Source organism: Agelaius tricolor, unplaced genomic scaffold (genome assembly GCF_023055355.1).
Source record: "Agelaius tricolor isolate 1412-34295 unplaced genomic scaffold, bAgeTri1.0.p SCAF_25, whole genome shotgun sequence".
Lineage (NCBI taxonomy): Eukaryota > Metazoa > Chordata > Aves > Passeriformes > Icteridae > Agelaius > Agelaius tricolor.
This window is the reverse complement of record NW_027269285.1, coordinates 6,085,092-6,106,433: the sequence shown is the minus strand read 5'-3', so window position 1 is coordinate 6,106,433 and position 21,342 is coordinate 6,085,092. Positions and strand designations below refer to the sequence as shown.

Here is a 21,342-nt window from a genome sequence, read left to right as displayed (position 1 = left end):
GAGGGAATTTCTGGTTTTCCAGACTCTGCTTTAGAGGGAATTTCTGGTTTTCCAGGCTGAGCTTTAGAGGGAGTTTCTCGTTTTCCAGGCTCCAATTTAGAGGGAATTTCTCGTTTTCCAGGCTCCACTCTAGAGGGAATTTCTGGTTTTCCAGTCTCCGCTTTAAAGGGAATTTCTGGTTTTCCAGGCTCCGCTCTAGAGGGAATTTCTCGTTCTCCAGGCTCGGATTTAGAGGGAATTTCTGGTTTTCCAGGGGAATTTCTGGTTTTCCAGGCTCGGATTTAGAGGGTATTTCTGGTTTTCCAGGGGAATTCCTGGTTTTCCAGGCTCCGCTTTAGAGGGTATTTCTGGTTTTCCAGGGGAATTTCTGGTTTTCCAGGCTCGGATTTAGAGGGAATTTCTGGTTTTCCAGGGGAATTTCTGGTTTTCCAGGCTCCGCTTTAGAGGGTATTTCTGGTTTTCCAGGGGAATTTCTGGTTTTCCAGGCTCCGCTTTAGAGGGAAGCGCGGAATGACGGAGGCCCCGCCCCGCCCCGCCCCGGGGCGTGTCCGGAAGGGGGCGTGGCCAGCACCGCCCGTCGCCGCGGGCCGGGCCGGGCCGGTCGCCGCCGCCGCCATCGCCGCCATGGCCTGGGGCGCCTCGCTCGCCGAGTGCCTGCGCGAGTGGGAGGAGCTGCAGGACGGCTACCAGCGCATCCAGGTACCACCGGGCCCGGGACGGGCCGGGGAGCGCTCCGGCCGAGCGCGGCACGCCGCGGTTACCGGCACCGGGGGTGGGGGATCCCCCGCGGGTGCCCCGCAGCATCCCCAGCGGGCACGGCGGGAGCCGGGCTGTCCCCGCTGCAGTCCTGGTGCTGGCCCCCGTGCCCCAGCCCCCGTGTGCCTTGGGGCAGAGCGTTTGGGAGCAGGGCAGGGGTGCCGGGCTGTGCCGGGCTGTGCCGGGGCTCGGGAACAGCGGGGCTGCCCCGGTCCGGTGCCCCAGCCCGCCGCGGACGTGGCGTGGAGAGCTCAGATCTGCCGGTTTTGCTGCTGGGAGCGGGGAGCGGCGGTGCCCGGCGTGGCACGGCCGGACGAGGTGCGCAGATGCTGTTTCAGCCCTTATCGCTGCTCTCGGGGCAGCCCGGAGCCGGGCAGCCCCGCGGGGACAGCGGCCGGCGGAGCCCGGCGCTCCCGGAACGCAGGCACGCTTCAGCCCGGCTTCAGCCGTGTCCCCAGCGCCGTGCCCTGTCACCGCTCCGTGCCACGAAGGTGACCGGTGTCAGAGGTGCTTCCACCTGCTTTGTGTAATCCCCAGGGCGCTGCCTGCCGGAGAAGGAGTGGGCAGGGTTCAGCTCGCACAGGGTCACCCCAGGGAAAGGTTGGCCAACCATCTCCTGCTGCCGCTCGGGTCACTGGGCTGCAGCTGCAGCCGTTCCCTTTCCCCCTCCTTCCCCCCCGAGAGCGGGGTGAAGCGGATGTTGTTGCCCAGATCTGGGGCAAGGGAGGCTTTGAGAAACCTCCTCTTGCTCCATAGGGGTTGCGTGGATGTCCCGGGTCGCCCACTCCGAGCCCTGAGTGCAGCCGCTCAGCGCCGGCCCTTCCCTTGGGACACCTCCTTCCTTCCTGGGTCACTCCTCACCCGGGCTGTCCCCGATGCTGGCACGGCCAAAGGACTTGTCACAAAAGCCACTTGCTCACGGTTAACTCCAGAGCCAGGGGGAGGTGACTCTAGGTGGCAGCAGGAAAGCTCGGTGGTCAAGCAGGGAATGTCCTCGGATAAATCAGGGACATAAATCACTGCTGTGGAACCGGGACTATCTGGGATCTGTTCCCTCCTTGCCGCTGCTTGTCACCAGAGGGAGAAGGGTTCTCTCCTCTGCTCTTGGTTTCACCTTTCTCCTTTGGGAACAACTTTTAAGATCTGGCGATCGAGTGGTTGATAAGAGCTACAGAGGTTAGAATTTGTTTGTGCCAAGGTCTAGTCCAAGGGTTGGAGTGAGCAGCGTGTGGAAGTGGCAGTCAGGCTGCTGTGGCCGAGGTGAGGCTGTTTTCCTGCTGACCTGGACAAGCAGCAGCAGCATTGATCCAGCAGCTCTCCCCTTTCCCTGCTAAAAATAGTGGAGAAATGCAGCCAGCCTTATCCAGGTGTGGTTGGGTTACAGGGCATTGGCTGCAGCCCTGCTGGGAGCCCTTCCTTTGTCCAGCTCATGGACAGGCTCCTTCCAGCTTCCCAGGGGAGCTCAGGCAGAGCCCCAAAGCCACCAGCTGGGAGAGCTGAGGCACAAAGAGCTGCTCATCCTGTCCCAGCACCCAACGCCCCTGTGGTACCACAGCTGTAGCCTGGCCCACTCAGGGTTTATTCCCAAGTCTTTCCTATCTGCTGTGTGCAGTCATTGGTGTCCCAAGCACGGGAACATCCTGTGCATGTCCTGCTTGGGAGTGGGGCTGGCTTCCATCCCCATGGAAGCAGGGCTGGCTGTCCCCAAACACACCTGGCCTTCTGCAGCCACCCCTCCTCTCACCCAGCAGCTGCACAGGTGAAATTAAGGACATTTTTCATAGAGGGCCCAAGGACAGGAGTGTCTGGGCAGGCAGCTCTAACGTGTGCTGGTCTCTCTCTCCTTCCCAGGACAACCACAGGCTGTACAAGCAGAAACTCGAGGAGCTGACCAAGCTGCAGGATGGGATCTCCAGCTCCATTGCCCGGCAGAAGAAGCGGCTGAAGGAGCTGTCCCTGTCCCTCAAAAAGTAAGTCAGTGCTCTGTGACAGCACAGGAGGGGACAGCAGCTAGGACTGAGCTCCCCTCATGCCTCAGATGCAAACCTCTCTGCAGCCAGGGGCTGTGGGGAAGTTGTTCTTCCCCAGCCCCCCTTTCCTGTGCCCTGTTTGCAGTTCAGAGCTTGCAAGAGTTTTGCAGGTACCATGAACTGCCCTCCTCCTGCACAAAGCTCTCCCCATCCTTGCTGAGGGTGAGGGACCCATCTGGCCTCACCCTGCTCCCTTCTCTTGAGCAACACCACGGCCTGACAGAGGAGCTCGTCCTGCAGACGGAGTTGTGGACTTGCCTCCCATGCACCTTCCCTGTCCTTGGGGTGTCCTTGCCCCAGCCAGTCACTTGTGGAGTGCCAGCACGTGCTGCTCACGTTCCAGAGGCCCTCCTGGTGCCAGTGCCTGTGTTTGCTCCCCAGATGCAGAGCCCAGGTGACTCCCGAGCAGGAAGCATCCATCCAAGAGACCCAGAGCCTGATTAAAGAGAGGCAGAACGTGTTCTTTGAGATGGAGGCCTATCTGCCAAAGAAGAACGGGTGAGAAGGCACCTCAGCTCTGGCTGGGCCACCAGGGCCACCCTCCCCATCCCTGTGGCTGTAAGGAACAGCCCCCAGAGCTGCCACCCTGCACCCAGCAGTGTCACAGCAGTGCTGCTCCCCTTGGGCTCCCCAAGGACACCTGGGCAGGAGCCAACAGTGCTTCCCTCACTCCTCTGCCTGCTCATGGCCATCACCCACCCTTGCCCAGTGGCTGTGCCCGAGGAGAAGCCCTGGTGAACACCCCAGTGCCTGTGGGAGGTGGGGTGTGTGCTCCCCCACCCGTGGGAGGGGATTCCAGAGAGCTGTGGAAGCACCTGGGGGCTCATCCCTGGTCTCACTGGTGGCACAAGAGGGGACAGCTGCACAGGCAGGTCCTTGTCCTAACGCTCTGCTCTCTCCCCAGGTTGTACCTGAGTCTGGTGCTCGGCAATGTGAACGTGACCCTGCTCAGCAAACAGGCCAAGTACGGCCCCTCCTCGCTGCTCCTCTGATTTTCCTGCCTTGGGATCCCCTTGGCACCAGGAACAACAGCTCCTCCCAGGCAGACACGGGCTGGCTTGGCTCACCTGGTGTAGATTCCCTTCCTGAGCTGTTTTCTGCATCATTTCCCAGGAATCAGCCAAATCCTTGGCTCCCCCTCACATTCCTGTCTCTGGGCTGGGCTGGACCATTAGCTCTGACAAGTTAATGGGATCCTCCACTGAAGCCATGTCTGTGTTTCCACTGTGTCAGGAACTTCCAGGAAAGACAGACAGTGGACAGTCCCCTCCTCTTTTCTTTGGGGAAACACCAGAAGTTGGTTTTGGCCCCTTAGAGCCTTTCCTTTGCCAGAGATGCCCAGCCAGGAGCCACTCCCCTCTCCCTCTGCTCCCCAGTCCTCCCAGTGGATATGTGTGCACATCCCAGTCTGCCCAGCTCCCCCTCCAGGGCCACCCCCAGGCTGGGGTGGTTTGGGCTGCTCAGACATGTCCCAGCTGTGTGGGAGCAGCCTGGTGTGCTCTGCTCTCAGAAACCCCCCAAGGCAAGGTTCTCCCTGAGTGTCTCCCAGAAACATCACTTTGCCCAGCCAGATGGGATGGGAGGACACAGATTTCCAGCAGCCCCCTTGCTCCAAGCCTGTCCTTGTGCTTCCCTGCAGGTTTGCCTATAAAGATGAGTATGAGAAGTTCAAGCTCTACCTCACCATCATCCTACTCATTGTCTCCTTCTCCTGTCGGTTCCTCCTCAACTCCAGGTGAGTCTGGCTTGGTGCTGGGCAGAGATCTCCTCCCAGAGCCCCCCTGCCTTCTCTCCCATCCTGGAATATCCAGAGCTGAACAGGAGGTCCTGCTAAAGCATCTGAAGGTGGGGTGGCCTTTGTGGCCATGGTCGGTGGTGGGGAGCAGGTCCCTTCCCTTGGGGGTGGGTGTCCCACGGGCTGTCACCGTGCCTGTGGCCCCAGCACCACGTGCCTTGACAGCCTGCTCTGTGTGACACAGGGTGACAGACGCCGTCTTCAACTTCCTCCTGGTGTGGTACTACTGCACCCTCACCATCCGCGAGAGCATCCTCATCAACAACGGCTCCAAGTGAGTGGCCCGGGGAGGGGCTGGGCCTTCCCTGCAGGGCTGGGGGAGCTGAGCCTGTCACAGGGGAGCAGCTCCCTCCCACTCAGGGTGTGTGGCAAACCCTGCTGGGAGCTGCAGGAGGGGGCAGGAGGAGCCTCCCGTTCCCACGGGGGCGGCGCGGGCAGGTGGAGCTGGCAGGGCCCTGGTGCTGCCCAGCCCCGAGGCCCTGGGTCCTGCTCTGAGCCATTTCCCAACCAGCCCTGGGAGCTTGGGGTGGCTGGGGCTGGGCTGCTGCACTCTCCAGGCTGCCTTTGGCTTGGGTTCATGCTCCAGATGTGACTCTGCTTCTCTGTGTCTGCCCTCCAGGATCAAAGGCTGGTGGGTTTTCCATCACTACATCTCCACCTTCCTCTCAGGTGTCATGCTGACGTGGTAAGTCTGTGTCCCTTGTCCCATGGAGGGGCTGCCTCCTGCCCCCTCCCAGCCCCACGTCCCCCAGGCAGCACTGTCTCTCCACAGGCCAGATGGGCTCATGTACCAGATGTTCAGGAACCAGTTTCTGTCCTTCTCCATGTACCAGAGTAAGTGCTGCCACGTGTGCTGGGCCAGGGACTGACCCCAGGTGCTGGGAGTGCCTGCAGAGCTCTACATATGGAAACCTGGCTGCAGCTGCTCAGCTCCCAGATCACCTGGCAGTTCCCTTGGCCTCATAGGATGATGCTGAGGCTGGAAGGTGATCCCTGGGCAGCTCCTGACAGCAGCCATGCTCTCCTTGCAGGCTTTGTGCAGTTCCTGCAGTATTACTACCAGAGTGGGTGCTTGTACCGGCTGCGAGCACTGGGAGAGAGGCACAACATGGACCTGACTGTGGGTGAGTGGGATGGCCCCTTGCTGCTGCTCAGCTCACTGGGAGCTGTGGGTTCTACTGAAGGAAATGGTGACACTTGGATTTGAGGTCATTTTTATCAGTGGCAGGAACAGTAAAAGCTACAAGTCAAACCAAAGCTCCCAGAGCAGCTTCTCCTATGGGGCAGCACAATCCCATAGGCTGATTGTCCCCCTCCTCCTGCTCTGCTGGGACCACCAGCCTACAGCTGGCTGCCTCAGGATGTGAGGTGGCAGTGGATGTGGCTCTGGGCATCCCAGGTTTGCCCAGGAAGCTCCTTCAGACATGGCACACCCCTCCAAACCCCAGGCACTGTGGGCCGTCACCTCCCCAGCCCCTGTGACACTGAGGGCAGGAGCTGAGGGCCAGCTGCAGCCCAGAGCCCTGTGCTGGATTAGGGGTCCCTGCCACTGTCCCCTGCAAGTGGCCACAGTGAGGCTGGAATGGCAGGACCTCCTCAGCCAGGCACGTGTGGGCACTGAGCCTCCCTGCCCTCCATGTCTGGAGGAGCTGGGCTCCATCCCCTGTCCACCAGCCCATTCCAGCTCCTCACAGAAACCTTCATCCTTTGCAGAGGGCTTCCAGTCCTGGATGTGGAGAGGCCTCACGTTCCTGCTTCCCTTCCTCTTCTTTGGGCAGGTGAGGCTGCACCAGTCCTTGCAGGATGTCAGAGCCTGGGGTGGGAGTGGGATGTGCCACATTCCCAGCTGTGCTCAGTGCCCTGGACGTGGCACAGACCCCACAGGCTGCCACAGCAGGGAAATGCTTCCAACAAATGCTAAGCCTTTCCCTCCAAAGCAGCCACCACAACTGGAGAAGTGAGGTGGGGAGGAGCTGGGGTGGTTCTGCTGGGTGCTGTGGTAAGAAGCCTTCCAAAGCCTTTCCAAAGCCCTTCTGAGCTTTGAGCTGCTGCTGAAAGGATCAATCAAGTCCTTCCTCTGTCACATTATTGAGGCTGATGGCCAAAGGCTGCTCTGAGGCTCCCTGAGGCCCTTGGGCTCCAGCTGGCCTGAAACAGGGGGGATGTCCCAGCTGGGGTCCTCTGGGAAGGAGCCCTCTGTCCCTGAGCCTGGATGGGGTCTCAGTGCCCCCACACAAGGTGGGTGTGGGGTTTATACCCAGAGGGAGCAGCTGGACAGGCACCAGCCTGGGGCTGAGCCTCTGGAAGCAGCAGCAGCAGCTGCCCTGACTCTCCTCTGCCCTGCAGTTCTGGCAGCTCTACAACGCCATCACGCTGTTCCGCATGCTGCAGCACCCCGAGTGCAAGGAGTGGCAGGTAAGGAGGCTCCTGGGAGGGCCCTGGCAGGGGCAGCCCCAGCAGGTCCCTCCTGCTGACCCCAGCCTCTCCTCCCACAGGTCCTCATGTGTGGCCTCCCCTTCTCCATCCTCTTCCTGGGCAACTTCTTCACCACCCTCCGCGTCGTCCACCAGAAGATCCAGAACAAGAACCAGGACACGAAGGAGAATTGAAGAGGGGCCCTGTGGGGGCCTGGACTGTTTCTTCCCACTGGCTCCATCCCCTGTCCCCATCTCCTCGATTCCGTCCGGACTCTGGGGTCTCATCCCATCCCTTGGAGGCCTGGGTGTGGGACAGAGCTTGGGGCCTGCTCCTGGACAGTCCCTGTGCTCAGCACGGGGCTGGATCCGTGCTGGAGTCCCTCACCTGCAGCCTGGAGCACCCTGCACCTCCTGTCCTGGCTGCCCTCCCCATCCAGACAGCAGGATGCCTGGGACAGCCACTGCCCTCCCTGGCACTGGGATGGCCTCTGGCTGCTGCTGCTCCCCACTGGGACAGGGCAGTGTCCAGGGACTGCCTCCCACAGCTCCTGGGGTGCTGGAGGCTCCCCCTTTTCCCTCCAGCCCTGCACCCAGGGCAGCCCCTGTGTGCTGAGGGCAGGGACCCTCCAAGGGCAGCTGGGGCTGTGCACAGCTCTGATTCCAGGGCTGCCCCAGCTCCTCCCTCACCTTCAATCCACAGGGAAGGGGTGGCTGGGGCACGGGAGGGGTGGGAGCAGCAGGAGCTGGGGCTGTGCAAGCAGCAGCCTGGGCTGGCAGCTCCTGAGGCTGCAGATGTGAAAATAAAGGGAAGGAGCTGCCCTGGCTCAGTCTGGGAACTGCTCCCACACTCTGCTCTGTGGCTTTGGTTCATCAGGAAGGGGGTCCTGACACAACCTCCCTGAAAGGAGGGTGGAGGTGGGGGGCAATAGGACAATTGTCACAACAGGACAAGAGGAAACAGCCTCAGGTTCCACCAGGGGAGGTTTAGGTCAGATATTAAGGAAAATGTCTTCACAAAAAAGGGTTGTCCAGCCCTGAGAGAGGCTGCCCAGAGCAGTGGTGGAGTCACCATCCCTGCAGGGATTTAAAAGCCATGTAGATGTGGCAGTTGGGGACACGGTTGAGTGGTGGGTTTGGTATTGCTGGGTTAAGGGTTGGACTCAATGAGTTGGAGGGGCTTTCCAGCCTAAATGAGCCCATGATTTTATGGAAAGTCATCTCCCTGTGCCCTTCCACCAGCCTGAGCTGCAGGGGGTTCTCCTTCCCATGGCATCCCAAGGAGCCCAGCAGAACCTCAGTGTCCCTGGAGGTGGGGAAGAGACACCCTGTACCAGCTGTACCAGCACTGGGAGCTCTGGAATAACCAAAGAGCAGGTTGGGCACAGCTGCACCCCAGTCCAGAGCCCCCCACTGCCCTCCTCCCTCCCCCTTCCACATCCCAGCACTCAGGGTAGGGGCTGCCCCAGCTCAGACCAAACCCAGAGCTGCCACCACATCCCCAGATTTCCTCCTGGTTATCATCCATTGCTCCTCCTGCCTCCTTCTTCCCTCTGGCTGAGCAGAGAGATGCAGGAAGCAAACTCCAGACACAGGGTTTTTATTCCAAGGGTAAATGTATTTAAATAATTTACAATCACTGGACAGCCTGGAAGTCTGGGGTTTCCGTTGTTGTTTTTTGTTTTGGTTTTTTTTTTGTTTGTTTGTTTTTTTCCATGCTAAAATCACAAAGATGTTCAAAATAAAAACCGTATTTAAAAAATGACCGTACATGGTGTGAGGGAGGGGCTGGGCTCAGGGGAGCAGGCAGGGCCCCCATGGGCTGAGACCCCGCCTCCCAATCCGGCTGTATTCCACAGGCAGAGGAGCTTCCCGCTGCTGCTGGAGCCAGGGCAGGCAGCAGGAATGGAGCAGGACATGCTGCTGGGGCCATGGGACAGCTCTGTGCCCAGAGGCAGCTGCCAGCCCCACATCCCAGGGGTGGCAGGAGAGAGGCAAAGCTGCGACGCCAGCCCCAGCACAGCCCCTCCACCCCTCTGCTGTCCCTGCAGGCCAGGCTGGGCTCCAGCCCCGGGGATAAGGCAACACCTCGTGTCCAGGGAAGGACTCCCTGGCCGTGTCTGTCCCTCGTGGCCGTGTCCCTGCTGTCCCTGGCCTCAAGGCCAACGCTGGTGGACCCTGAGGTGCTGGTGACACCGCAGCTCCTGGGCAGCAGCCTGAGCTACCCCCCTGCCCCTCTCAACCCTTTCCACCCCCTGAGTGCCCAGCCTGCCCTGAGGGAATGCAGAGGCCCAGGAAGGGTTGGGAGTGATACTGGGGTAGCCACACCATCACCCACAGCAGCACTGGGTGAGCAGGCACTTGCCATCTCCCCTGGCCCATGCCTGGGGACCCGTTCTCTCCCCGGCCCCGGCAGCCCCGCTCTTAGCTCCACACATCCAGGGAGTAGCGGCCCTTTGTCATCAGTTTCTTTACATAGTCCACGGCCTGGGGCTGGCTCATGCTGCCAAACTCGGACACGATCTCGTAGAAGGTGTTCTGCACGTCCCGGGCCATGTTCCGGGCATCGCTGCAAACACGGAGTGAGTGAGACACCAGAGCACGGCCACACAGCCACCTCCCGCTCTGGAGGGTGTGCTCACCCCAGCCCCCTGCCCTCCTCTGAACCAGGACAGCAGAACCCTCCCAGGGCTTGTAATGCACGGCTGGGGAAACTGAGTCACACTCCTTTTCCTGAGAATTGCCCCCAAATCCCCATCCTGTCCCCAACCTACCCGCACACATAGATGTGAGCCATCCCCTCATTAACCAGCTTCCAGACGTTCTCCTTGTTCTTCTTCAGTAAGTGCTGGACATAAACCTGGCAGGAAACAAGGTGGGGGAGTGAGGGGAGAGGAGCAGAGCTCCCCCTCACCTTTGAGAGGGAGGCTTAGGAAGGCAAGGCTGTGCTCATGCCTCTGGGAGACAGAGCAAGTGCTGGGTGCTCCTGCCTGCCATGGGAGTGATGGTGGGCAGCAGGAACAAGTGGCAGGAGGAACAGTGTGGTACCTTCTCAGCCTGGTCCCTGGAGAAGGCCACGTTGAGCTGGGTGAGCACTCCCTCCTTCTGGAAGCGGGCCAGCTCCTCCCGGTACAGGTAGTCCTCGCGCTCGTGGCGGCAGCCATAGTAAAGCACTGTCTCACCAACCTCCTTGCCTGCAGGGTGGGGCACACAGCCCCCATCAGCTGGGCCCTGCCAACCCCAGCCCTGCCCCTTCCCAACCTCCCCTTGTCCTGACAGAGCCCCGGCCCTGTGCTCTCCCCCACCCTGGGCTCGCAGAGCTGCACGATGGTTTCTGGTTACAAGGGGAAGCTCAGGACTGATTCCCAGGAGTGGCAACAGGCTTTGGAATCCAGTCTGAGTGACCTGACTGTGGTTATTTGGAGGTGTGGTGGTGGCATGTGGTATTCACATGCCCTCTGAACAAAGAGAAGCTGTGAGACAAGCAGAGAAGTCGGAAAACACAATTCTTATCTTGCTTGCTGTGCCTGTGTTGTGCTAAAGTAGAATGCAATATGGAGATTGTTTACTCAAAGTGAGGATGCTTTGTTCCCTTGTCCTATCAGGGCCAAGAAGTGTGTGTGTGTTGGACTGTCAGGAGAGAACCAGAGATGAGTGCAGGTCTGTGCAGTTGTGGGCAAGAGTGCAGGGCAGATTCAATTGAGATGAAATGTATATAGTATAGTATAATAAAGTAATTCATTAGCCTTCTGATGATGGAGTCAGATACATCATTCTCTCTCCCCTTCATTGGAGTCTCCTTTGATTTACAATAGTGGCAGAGATCAGAGAAGTGGCCCAGCTCTGTCCACCCCCAAACATCCTCTGTGGCCAAGAGCAGGACAGAACACCCTTGTGTGGACAAAACCACTCAGCCCTGTTCACCCTGCCCCAGCACTCTGCTTTTGGCTGGGCCAACCCGCAACAGGACCAGCAAAGCTGCACCTTGGAGGCACCAAACTGCCCCCAGAGAGCCCTGCAGCAGCTCCAGCCCCTGGGCACTCACTCACTCACCCTGCTGCTTGAGCCAGGCCCTCTCCTGGATGAAGCCCATGAAGGGGGCGATGCCGGTGCCTGGCCCGATCATGATCACGGGCGTGCTGGGCTTGAAGGGCAGCCGGAACTGCGACTTGCGCACGTACATGGGCACCAGGGAGCTGCTCCCCTGCTGGACAGGCACCTGGGAGCTGCTCTCCTGCTGGCCAGGCACCTGGGAGCTGCTCTCCTGCTGGCCAGGCACCTTGCTCCTGAGCCAGCTGGTGGCCACCCCTTTGTTCAGGCGGCCCGTCTTGGTCTCGTACTCCACTGTCACAGCACAGATGTGGATGGAGTTGGGATGGACCTGGGTAGAGGGATAGAATATAAGGAAATAAAGATGGTGTAGAAAGTAATCTTACCCCTAAGGAGTTGCAGCTGGGTCAGTTAGCAAAGATTAGGAACAGGCCTGACTTGAACAGGCCACAGCTGTGACCAATGAGACGAAGATGCTATAAAAGAGTGGGGTGGCTGGTTGGGAAGGGAACTGGAGTCAGTTGGCTGCTTTGTGAAGAATAAAGAGCCAGTGCTCTGAGGAACTGCCCACGGGAAACACCAAGAAGGTGTGAAACTTCTGTGATAAGGAGACAACAGCATGGAACCTCTGCAATAAGATGACAACAGACCTGCAGGGAAAAGATGCTGGAACCAGGCAGAGAAGGAGCCCAGCAACCCCACACTGTGCTCAGGAATGTGGGATAAGTTGAACTTCATGTTAACATTGGGACAGCTACTCCTCCCTGTGTGCTCCTCATGGGGCTTCTCTCTTGTCCTCAACTCATCACAGGACCACTGAGCTTCCCTGGAGGTTGCCAAGAGGGACTTTTGACCAGCCCCTAAAACGCCACCTTGCCAAGCAAATGGGCAAAGAGGAGCAGGGCTCCAGAGAGTCTGGTGGTATCAGGGCACAGCTGGCTGCAGCATGGGACTTTGCACAGACCCTCTGGGAAGCTGGGATAACTCCATGCATGAAGATCACTAAATCTGCCCTTCTCATAGTAAATGTCACCAGGAGAAGCTCCCAGCTGAGGGAAGCTGCAGCTGAAGAGGTCCCTCCACAGGCACATTCCCTGCTGGAAGCACACCCACCTTGGAGGAGGAGGCGATGGAGTAGTAGCGGGCCTGCAGGCGGGGCAGGAGCTCGCACAGGTGGTCGATGGGGGGGCGCAGGGAGGGCATGTCCTGCAGGATGGCCAGGATGTTCCTGCGGGCCTCCACCACCCAGCTGAGGTACAGCGCCTGCAGGCAAGGAGAGCACAGGCATCACAACCTCCCCACACGGCTGGAAAACATCCCCCCTGAGCCTGAACTGCTGCTAGTAAAGTCCAGGGTAAAGAAACAAAAAGGGCCTTTGCATAATATCCACAGATGTTTAATTCAGCTGCACCATGAGATGTTCAGGTGTGGAGGGATAGAATGTAAGAGAATAGTGCAGAACACAATCTCACACCTGAGGAGTGCAGCTGTACTAATCACCAAAGATTAGGAACAGGCTTGCCCTTAATAGGCTACAGCTGTGTCCAAGAAGACAAGTGCACCACAAAAGAGTGGGTTAGATGGTGGAAAAGGGAGCTGGAGTTTGTTGGCTGTACTGTGAAGAAGGAGTCAGTGCTGTGAGGAGCTGAGAAATCACCAAGAAGATATGGAACTTTTGCAATAAGATGACAACATTCAGGTCTCCAGCACACACACCTGGAGAGCTCAGCTTTCTCTCCAGGGGCCTGGAGGCTTCCCCTGATCTGGGGGCAGTACAAAGATAAGGGCCAAGCAGGGAAATGTGAAGGAGTGGCTCATGAACATAGGGACAGACACAGGAACAGGGGAAGCAGCCAATGGGGCGTAACTTAGGAGATGCCCCCCCAGGGCCTCCACACCCTGTGGGCTCTCTGGCTGCCTTTTGGGGACCCCCCCAGCCCAGGTGGGCAGGGCAGTGCTCCCACCTTGCCCTCAGCAGCAGACGAGGCCATTTTGCGCAGGCGCTCCTGCTCGCCGCTGTCCGTCGCGTACTGGGCCAGCTCGTAGAGCACGTTGGTGCGGGGAGGGTTGGTGATGTCCAGGTAGTAGGTCAGGGCTGTCCTGTATGATGTGGGGCAGGGGAAGGGATGCTTCTTGTTGGATTCCTCTGGAGAAGTGGGAGAAAAAAAAAATTAAAAATCCATCCGCCTCATGCTGTTAAGAGGTTTTGTTCCGGCTGCAAAACTGGCAGCAGCTCCACACTGAATTACCTCCATCTCCCAGTAGCCCATTTTGTGTTTCACAGATGCTGCCTGATAGTTTTGCAGCAAAAAACACACCCTGTGTCCCCCAAAGGGCTCCCTGCCCTGAGATGTGCACGAACAGTCCAGCAAACCCCCAGGCTAAGCAGGGGGCTGCCCTCCATGGCTAATTCGGCCTCAGGCACTTACAGCTCCATCAGATCTGGCCTCAAAAGTGTCCTTAGGCTCTGTCAGCCACATACAGCTGTGCTCCAAGGCCAGACCCATTCTGTTCAGCCTTGAGAGGTCCAAGGCTGGGGGACAGGAATGACAGCACAGGACACTGCACAGGGGGCCACAGGCTCCAGCAATGCCTTAAATCCACTTTGTCCCTAGAAACCAGGAGCTCTCTCAGGCTTCTGGGCCAGCACATCTGCTGCCTCAGGTCTGGCTGTGCTGCTCCAGGACTGTGATGGGCAGCAGCTGCCATCTCCCTCCTGCCAGAGGCTGGCTCTGCTGGGAATGCTCCCCAGGAACAGCTCCTTGGATCAGCACAAGTGCTCCCTGCTGGCAGTTCAATCCCCAAGCCTGTGCCTCCTCCCAGGACTGAATAAGAACATCTCACACACTCAGGGCCCTGAGGAGCTCCAGGGCTGCTGAAGGATGCTCTGGTGGGCTGATGCTCCATATTTAGGAGTGTGCTGTTACATAATTTGTTGTTGAATGGGCTCACCAAGCACATTTCACAACTGACCCACTTCAGCTGATCTCAGCAGGCAGGCTCTGAGCCCCTCCTAAAACAGCACAACACTGAGAGGGGCTGTGGGACATCTGGAGGTGCCCCACAGGATCTGAGGGTGAAGGACAGAGGCCACGGCTGGAGAACTGGAGACCCTCAGGGGTCATCCCTACTCACCATCCAAGTTGTTTAGGGACATGACAGTGTCCAGGTCCGTGCCCAGGATCTCACCAATCTGGTTCACCAGGGAGGAGTCGTTGGCTGGGTACACAGCCACGTGGTCCCCAGACTCATACCTGGCACAGAGCAGGAGGAGAGCACATGGAACACCTGCACCACTTCTTGACCACCCCCAGCAGCTCAGCCAGAAGACAAGGGGGCTGGTGCAAGAGGCAGCAGGACTGCACTGAGGTCTGATGCACAGGACCTGCACCACCAGGACCCACAGAGCCAGCAGTGACAGCAGCAGTGACATTGTGGGATGATTTTTTCCCAAGGTTTTTATTAACAGCAGTTCTGCCAGAGTTTCAGCAAGGACAGGTCAGTTTCCCAACAGAACAGAGCAAAGCTCCTCAAAACCTCTGCAGTTGTTATGTTAAGCCACCTGGATTCATGACTTCCTAACAATTTAAGGAATTTAAGCCAGTGGGAGGGTTTTAAGAACAGGGCTTTATTCCCCCTATGCACATACACCCAAACCAGGCACACACAGGCAAGAGCAGTCCTCAGCTCAGCTGCCCTCTCATTTATTGACTTCTAGAGAATTCCTGCAACTGGCACTGCTCAGGTAGGACAGAGATGTGGGATGGGATGGACCCAAAGCAGTGCAAGAGCTGGGAGCAAGTCCTGGCAGGGGGTGCCTGGTACAGAAGCCCAAAGGGGCAGTTAAGGCTGTGTTAAGGAGCAAGGTCTCCTTCTAAGTGCTGGATGAGGCTGGTGCCACATCTTTTTCTTTGCTCCTGACAAAAGAGAGGAGCAGTCTCCCCCAGGGAAGTACCTGATTTTGGAATTGGAGATATCCAGCTCCAGGTGCATCAAGTGTCGCTCTCCACCCTCGTTCAGCTTGCGGTTCTCTGTGACCTGAGCCAGGAAGGGGTTCTTGGCATCAAATGGGCTGCAAGGAAAGACAAAGGTGCTCTGGGATTCCCTCCTGCAGGCTCATGGAGCTCCTTGTGTCCAGGCATGATCCCTCTGACTCCAGAGCAGGCCCCCATGACTTGATCCTGTTCCAAAGCACACTGCACCCCAGCATAAACCAAACCACAATCTGCTGCTCCCCACACTGCCACAGAAAACAGATCATGAGCCTGCTGCTCCCCACACTGCCACAGAAAACAGATCCTTTTCCTTCTCAGCACAGCCCAGCAGTCAACAGCTTCTTTCCCATTAAGGACACATGACATCCAATGGGATTGGAGGCACTGTCACATCTCGAAGAAATATTTCAGGCTGGAATTAATGTTTAAAGCTCATCTCTCCCCACAGCAATACTGCCAGCAGCCATCATGCATTGGCTGCTGCAGGCAAGGAAAGGCTCAGGACAGATGCTGTGGATGTACCAGCCAAACAGCACATGTGACCACAGCCATCTCCTCACCATAAATGATTCATTAATTGGGGAATCTCAGAGTCCCAGTGGAGCTTTGAGCCCATTTCTCTTGGGCAGAGAGCTGCTGTGCTGCAGGTGCTGTTACAAACATCAGGGAGCCACCAGCCAAGCCCTGCCCCAGGCAAAGCCTGCCCAGGGGTTTGGCACTCACGGCTTCTGGTTCTCGTAGCTCTTGAGTCTGCCCATCTCCCCCGTGTAGACTTTGTTCATGTTCACATCTGTGTGCACCACCAGCTCGTACTGCCGGATGCTGGGGGCAAAAAGGAGAGAAAAGAGAAAAAAGTCAAATTGGAACCCACAAGGTACAGCTGGAAGCATCATCTCCTTTGCTGGATTTGCTGCAGCTCAAAAACAAATTCCACCCCTTTGCCCCTCTTTGAGACATGAGAAAACAGGAAGACTCTGCAGAAAGGCCAAAGCAAGGGGAACCCTCAGCCTCCCTGGAGCCTCACAACCAGCCCCAAAGGAACCAGAGCTATCATCTCCCCACTCAGAACAGGAACCCAGAGCTGGGCTCAGACTCACACCAGCACAGGCTCAGGCCAAACAGCCCCACTCACTGCTATACTTCACTTGTGCCCTTGAGTCTGGAAGGGGAGGCAGTGCAGAGGAAAGGGAACAGCAGCCCAGGGCTGATGACACAGCCACCAGTCAAGGTGGCCAGTCCATGACACCCAGGAGGAGCTGCTCCCAAACCCACCTGGACTCTTCTCCTGTAGCCTCCACCCCGAAGTGCTCACACACTGCTGGCCAGAACTGCTCTCTCCAGGTGATGAAGTCTTCTTCCAGGCTAGCCAGGGCAGAAGAGAGAGTCAACAACCCAGCCCCATTCCCAGAGAAGCCAGCTGAGACCCCTGTGTCCTCCTCCCATCACTGTGGGAAAAAGCATTTGCCTCAGACCCAGGCACCCTTGGTACCTCCACATGCCCACAGATCACCAGGAAAGCACCTGCAGAGCACTGAGTGGGAACTGCTGCTACACCAGACACCCCTCCCTTCCCCAGCTCTGCCAAGGAAGGCTTTGTTATTTAGGCTCAGTCTTTAAAAAACTCCCTGTTGCCCACCCCTGGCATGAGGTGACCTTCCTAAAAGGTCATTATTCCTTTGTGGCACTGCTTATTTTTCCAGGCTCAGAGCCTTCCACACATGGCATATCCCTCCCACAAGGCCCTGCAGAGCTTAGAGGTAAAGCCATAGGTTGATGTAATGTTCCAAGGTGCTCAGGTGAACACAGAGAGGTTAAAAAAAAAAAAAAAAAGAAAATATCAATATCATTGTCCGAGTTGGAAAGTTGCTGCCTCCCACCATAAAACAGCTCCCAAGGAGATTAACCTGCCTGCCTCACTGGGATAGGTGAGTTTATCCACAAAGGCAGAACAGTTGTCCCATGAGCATTTAAAGCTGAGGTGGGATTTCCCAGACACAGGATCCCTCAGAACACTCCCTGTGCACAGAGAGCTGATTGTGGAAGACACAGCAGGCACACACACTCACAAACATGTCAACCCCAACAACAAGCCCTGTGGAGCTTGGTAGTGGAGCCAATTCCCTGCCAAGGTCTCTTCCAAGATGTTTTCAGCCAGCTCTGACCAGCCCCTCAGCCCAAGGCACTCACTTGCCATCATCATCTCCCAGCCCCAGCTCAAAGATGCGCTGCGCTCCAAGCTCCTCCAGCCTCTTGTCCACGTACTTCCCCATGGCATTGAAGTGCTCATAAGTTTTGTTCCCCAGCCCAAAGACCTGGAAGGGAACACTCATGAGCATGCAGAAGCAGGAGATGGAACTTTCCCCATCCATTTGACATCCTCTGGACAGGTATCACCCATCACAAAGGATGCAGAACAAAGACAGTGAGACCTCTCCCAGCTCCCCCATCAGCTCTCCAGTAAGAATCTACCACTGAGAGTGTGTGGTCAGGAGGCACCAGCACCTCCCCTGAGCCTGGATGCACTTCCAAGAACTCCTGCATATCTCCTTGTGGGACCAGTAAGAACCTGGACTGCCTGGAGAGCCATTGCTGGCCTTTGCCTCTCACAAACCACACAGTAAATAAATCCTTGCTCACTGCTTCACACAGAGTAGCCTCACATCTCCACCAGTGGATTTTACTCTCATTTGCAATATTATGCTGCCTAAGGAATTTGGCCAGGTTTTAGGTGAGGTGGCTGTTTCTCAGCCAGTTATTCAGCTTAGCATGGGAAGAGAGCTACACACTCCTCCAAGTGATTTAATTAGTGGGAGAAGACCTGGCCCCAGGCTGCTCAATTAGCTTCTGAAGAGCAGTAGCAGCCTGTAGCTCATTTACAAACCTGTATTCAGTGCCTGCAGGGCTGTTTGGGGCTGTTTATACCAGGGAACCCTGATGATTTAGGGAGTGGAGAGCAAACTCTGACATTTGCATTTAAAGCCTCCACAAGTACATTTGCAGGTGTCCACAAAGCCTGGGCAGGAAGACAGCAGGGACCTCATCCCAGACAAGGTGTACAAGGCACAGACATCATGTTGGGCCTTTCCCCAAGCCACTCTGGAGGGCTATTGGCCTTCCTGCCCAAATGCAAGACAAGAACTGGAATAGAGCCACTTACTGCAAACCGGAGACCCGAGAGGTCGGCATCAGCCTCCTGCAGCCAGTCATAGAAATCCTGGGCATTATCTGTGGGATCCCCCTCTCCATAGGTGGCCATGCAGAACACTGCCAAGGATTTGTCAATCTCAGAGAGGCGACTCAGGTCCGACTGCAAGCAGAGGAAAGAAGGAATATTCAAGGATCCCACACTGTGGCTGTTGGGAAATTCCTATTCCCACAGTGTAGGTGTGCAAACAGCACTACGTGTTTACAGAAGGGGTTGGGAAAGGCCAAACCCACCCAAAATGGCTGGGAAAATAAAGGAAACCACCCTCACTGGATTGCAAGTCAATATTTCTGCTCCACCAGAAAGAAAAGCAATGGGATTTTCCATGCAAGGCTTTAAAGGACCAGGAGAATGTAGAATGGCAAGGACCGAGCCCGTACCTGCATCTCTCGGGCTGATCTTTTCTCCCCTAAATGACACAACTGTCCCTTGGCCAGGGTCATTGGATTTTTTTAGGGGGCACTGAAAGGTTGTGACTATCCCAAGGCTGTTCAGGGCTAAATTACCAGGTCATACTCCTCTGGATCTGCTGCCATGCCCCGGAGGCCATAGCGATGGGCATCTTTGGCCAGGCGATTGGCAAACTCCTCTGCTGTGCCTGTCTGGGAACCATAGAAAACCACGATATTTCGGCCCTGGAGAGAAAGAAAAATCCCTTTTTAAATGGTGATTAGTCATTTGGCAAATGCATGGATGAAGCACAAAGGAAATGCCTAAGATCAGGAATCCTGGACTGCAACCTAAAGGCAACCAGGAGCGTGTGCTTGTGCAGGACTCCAAGAGCTTGGCAGAAAACTCAGGGCTGAGCTGTTAATGAGAACATGACTCTTGCCACTCTCAGAGGGGAGATTCAGGTCAGACTAAAACCCAAAGCAAAGAATAAACTTTCCAGATTTATTCTCAACTTCAAGGCTGCAGTGTGACTCCTGGAAACAGGGAACACCCTGGATGGGAATGCAGAACTTGCCAAAGGCTCTGGGCAAGCGCCTGAGCACCAGAGCTCCTGCTCTGCTGCAAGCCAGCTACTTTGAAGTAGAATGGAAAATGCATCCAGCCTTTGCTTCCTCTTGTGTCCAGAGCAGCAGAGTCAAAAGCTGACAGTTCTGTGTACAATTCCCATTGCACAGCCAGCCAGTTTGGGAAGCAACCACACAGATAAACAACTGCCAGCCAATGACTTCAAAGTCTCTGCCATTTCCCTTCTGACTTTGATCTCATATTACATTATTTTTTTCCACCACTGAATTTTTACTTTAATTTCTTCTCTAAGAACAACTCTCAGGCACAGACTAAAAGAGCTATTCCTGGCTGCTCACACAGCCTTCCTCTGGATGCTCTCTGCAGCAGCCATGTGGCTGTATCCAAACCAGCTCCTCCTGCTGACACTTTCCAGAGGAAAATGGGATGGTTCCAGAGGAAACTGGGATGGACATGAGCTCCCCCACCTTCCCAGCACCCCCTGGAGGCAGAACAAGCAGCTTACCGTCTTCTTCATCTTCTCAATGAAGCTGCTGTCCCTCACTGGAGCTGCTCTGAAAGACAGGAGGAACATCTTTTCAGACGAGTACATAAATTTTTGAGGTCAGGAATAAGCAAGTGGGAGAAAAGTGGCCTCCAGACATCAGGAAAGCTGCCCAGAAGGGTGTGAATCTCCACTGAGCACTGTTATTCACCTGGTCCCAGGAATGCCCATTGCTCAGGCACAGGGCTTCTGCACACAACCATGGAGCAGGGACTTGGAGCACAGGGGAAAAGCTGAGCTCCTGCCTGACCCCCATCAGTGAATCCCCCCACAGGAAAAGCCCAGGCACACAGCCCTGCCCACCAGGAAACCTTTATCAACTGCTCTGAGAGGTTTCACAGCTGAGCTAAAGGATCTCACAGGAGCAGGTCTCCAGATAAGTCTCAGGGGCCAAGCCGTGGTTTGATAGAAGGGAATGGAAAACTCCCTCCTTCCCACACCACTGTGGGCAGGCAGGATCAGTCCTGAGCCATGCTCCCCAGGGCACATGCCCCAAAGCTGAAGTCAAACAGGGCTAAAAATCAGCTGTTTGAACCTCCAAACAGCATGCCAGCCATGAGCCCCAGGGCTGCAGAGCCCTGTGGAGCAGGCACACGCAGCTGATCAGAGCCACAGAGCTCCCAGCAAGGCCACCACTGCCAGCCAAGGTCCTGTGGAGATCATTCTGTGCTGGGTTCCCATTCCCAGGATGGATCTCCTGCACAGAACATTTGCATTATTGAATAGATGTGGCTTTCCCTAGCTTGGAAGTGGGACAAACCCCAGCAGAGCCAGAAACATGGAGGTGGGGATTCACACTGCTGGGGCTGCCCTGTTAGGGAGGGAGCCAGAAGAGCTTTGCTATCCTTAGCACATCTTTGGATTTTCAGTGTCATGGAGTGAAAACAGCCCAGCCCTGAGGACTCTGGGAGCCTCACAAGCAGAGGTGACCATAACTACAGTCAGATTAGGTGCTGGGAGCTTTTCAGAGCAGGCTGGGACAGAAGCTCCCCCGCTGTCCTCCCCCAAGTCTGGTAGCAGGGAATAGGAACGTGGGACCCGTGGGACCCGTTTCCGTGCCACAATGGAAGAATGCAAGGCCGGGTCTCCTGTGGGAAGAGAGAAGCCTCCAGGCAAAAAACAAATGGTTTTGGCTCCAGCCCATGTAAGAATGTGAAGAGCTTGCTAACAGTTTCCTCAGCTCTGTAGCCCAGAGGGAGGGATCCTGCGGATGTGCTGAGGCATTTGTGGAGAGCACACACACACAGAGCAGCAGGGTGGGAGACACTGATAAAACATCCCTTCCAGCACCCCTTGCTACCCAAAGGGATCAAGGAGCTCCATAACTGGGCCTGACAGCTCTGAGCACCAACAGTCTCATACAAAAGACAAAGCACACACAAAGGACAAGCAAAGCTGACCCCAAAAAGCTCCCCAAGGCAGCCATGCTCCCAGGAGAGCTGCTTCACACCCTGCTTGGCTCTCTCAGCAGCTAACAGCCTCCTCATGTTGTCATTTGTCCCCTGTTGGGAACTGGGATATCACAAATATCCTAAGGGAGCAGCCTCAGCCCTGCCCACGCTGCAGCCAGGGCAT

At 56.6% G+C, this 21,342-nt stretch overlaps 2 protein-coding genes across 7 annotated transcripts in view; one reads left to right on the top strand and one right to left on the bottom strand.

The window, feature by feature from the left end:
* Positions 1-495: 495 nt before the first annotated feature.
* Positions 496-7,332, top strand: TMEM120A (transmembrane protein 120A). Its single transcript, XM_071448096.1, has 12 exons — positions 496-699; positions 2,608-2,726; positions 3,168-3,284; positions 3,691-3,750; positions 4,426-4,521; positions 4,766-4,855; positions 5,201-5,266; positions 5,354-5,415; positions 5,613-5,705; positions 6,295-6,359; positions 6,928-6,996; positions 7,077-7,332. Exons 1-12 carry the CDS (start codon positions 511-513, stop codon positions 7,188-7,190), a joined length of 1,140 nt encoding a protein of 379 aa, XP_071304197.1. The 5' UTR covers positions 496-510; the 3' UTR covers positions 7,191-7,332.
* Positions 7,333-8,592: 1,260 nt separating this feature from the next.
* Positions 8,593-21,342, bottom strand: part of POR (cytochrome p450 oxidoreductase) — a 30,119-nt gene continuing 17,369 nt past the window's right edge. For all 6 annotated transcript variants that reach the window (XM_071448090.1, XM_071448091.1, XM_071448092.1 and 3 more), the window contains 14 exons: positions 19,729-19,777; positions 18,752-18,880; positions 18,198-18,347; positions 17,228-17,352; positions 16,313-16,402; positions 15,764-15,862; positions 15,001-15,117; positions 14,181-14,299; positions 13,010-13,191; positions 12,159-12,308; positions 11,049-11,376; positions 10,044-10,189; positions 9,770-9,855; positions 8,593-9,564 (listed from right to left, as the gene is read on the bottom strand). In XM_071448090.1, coding sequence (XP_071304191.1) covers positions 9,420-9,564; positions 9,770-9,855; positions 10,044-10,189; positions 11,049-11,376; positions 12,159-12,308; positions 13,010-13,191; positions 14,181-14,299; positions 15,001-15,117; positions 15,764-15,862; positions 16,313-16,402; positions 17,228-17,352; positions 18,198-18,347; positions 18,752-18,880; positions 19,729-19,777 — 1,915 coding nt within the window. In that variant the 3' untranslated portion in view covers positions 8,593-9,419. The remainder of the gene's footprint in view (positions 9,565-9,769; positions 9,856-10,043; positions 10,190-11,048; positions 11,377-12,158; positions 12,309-13,009; positions 13,192-14,180; positions 14,300-15,000; positions 15,118-15,763; positions 15,863-16,312; positions 16,403-17,227; positions 17,353-18,197; positions 18,348-18,751; positions 18,881-19,728; positions 19,778-21,342) is intronic.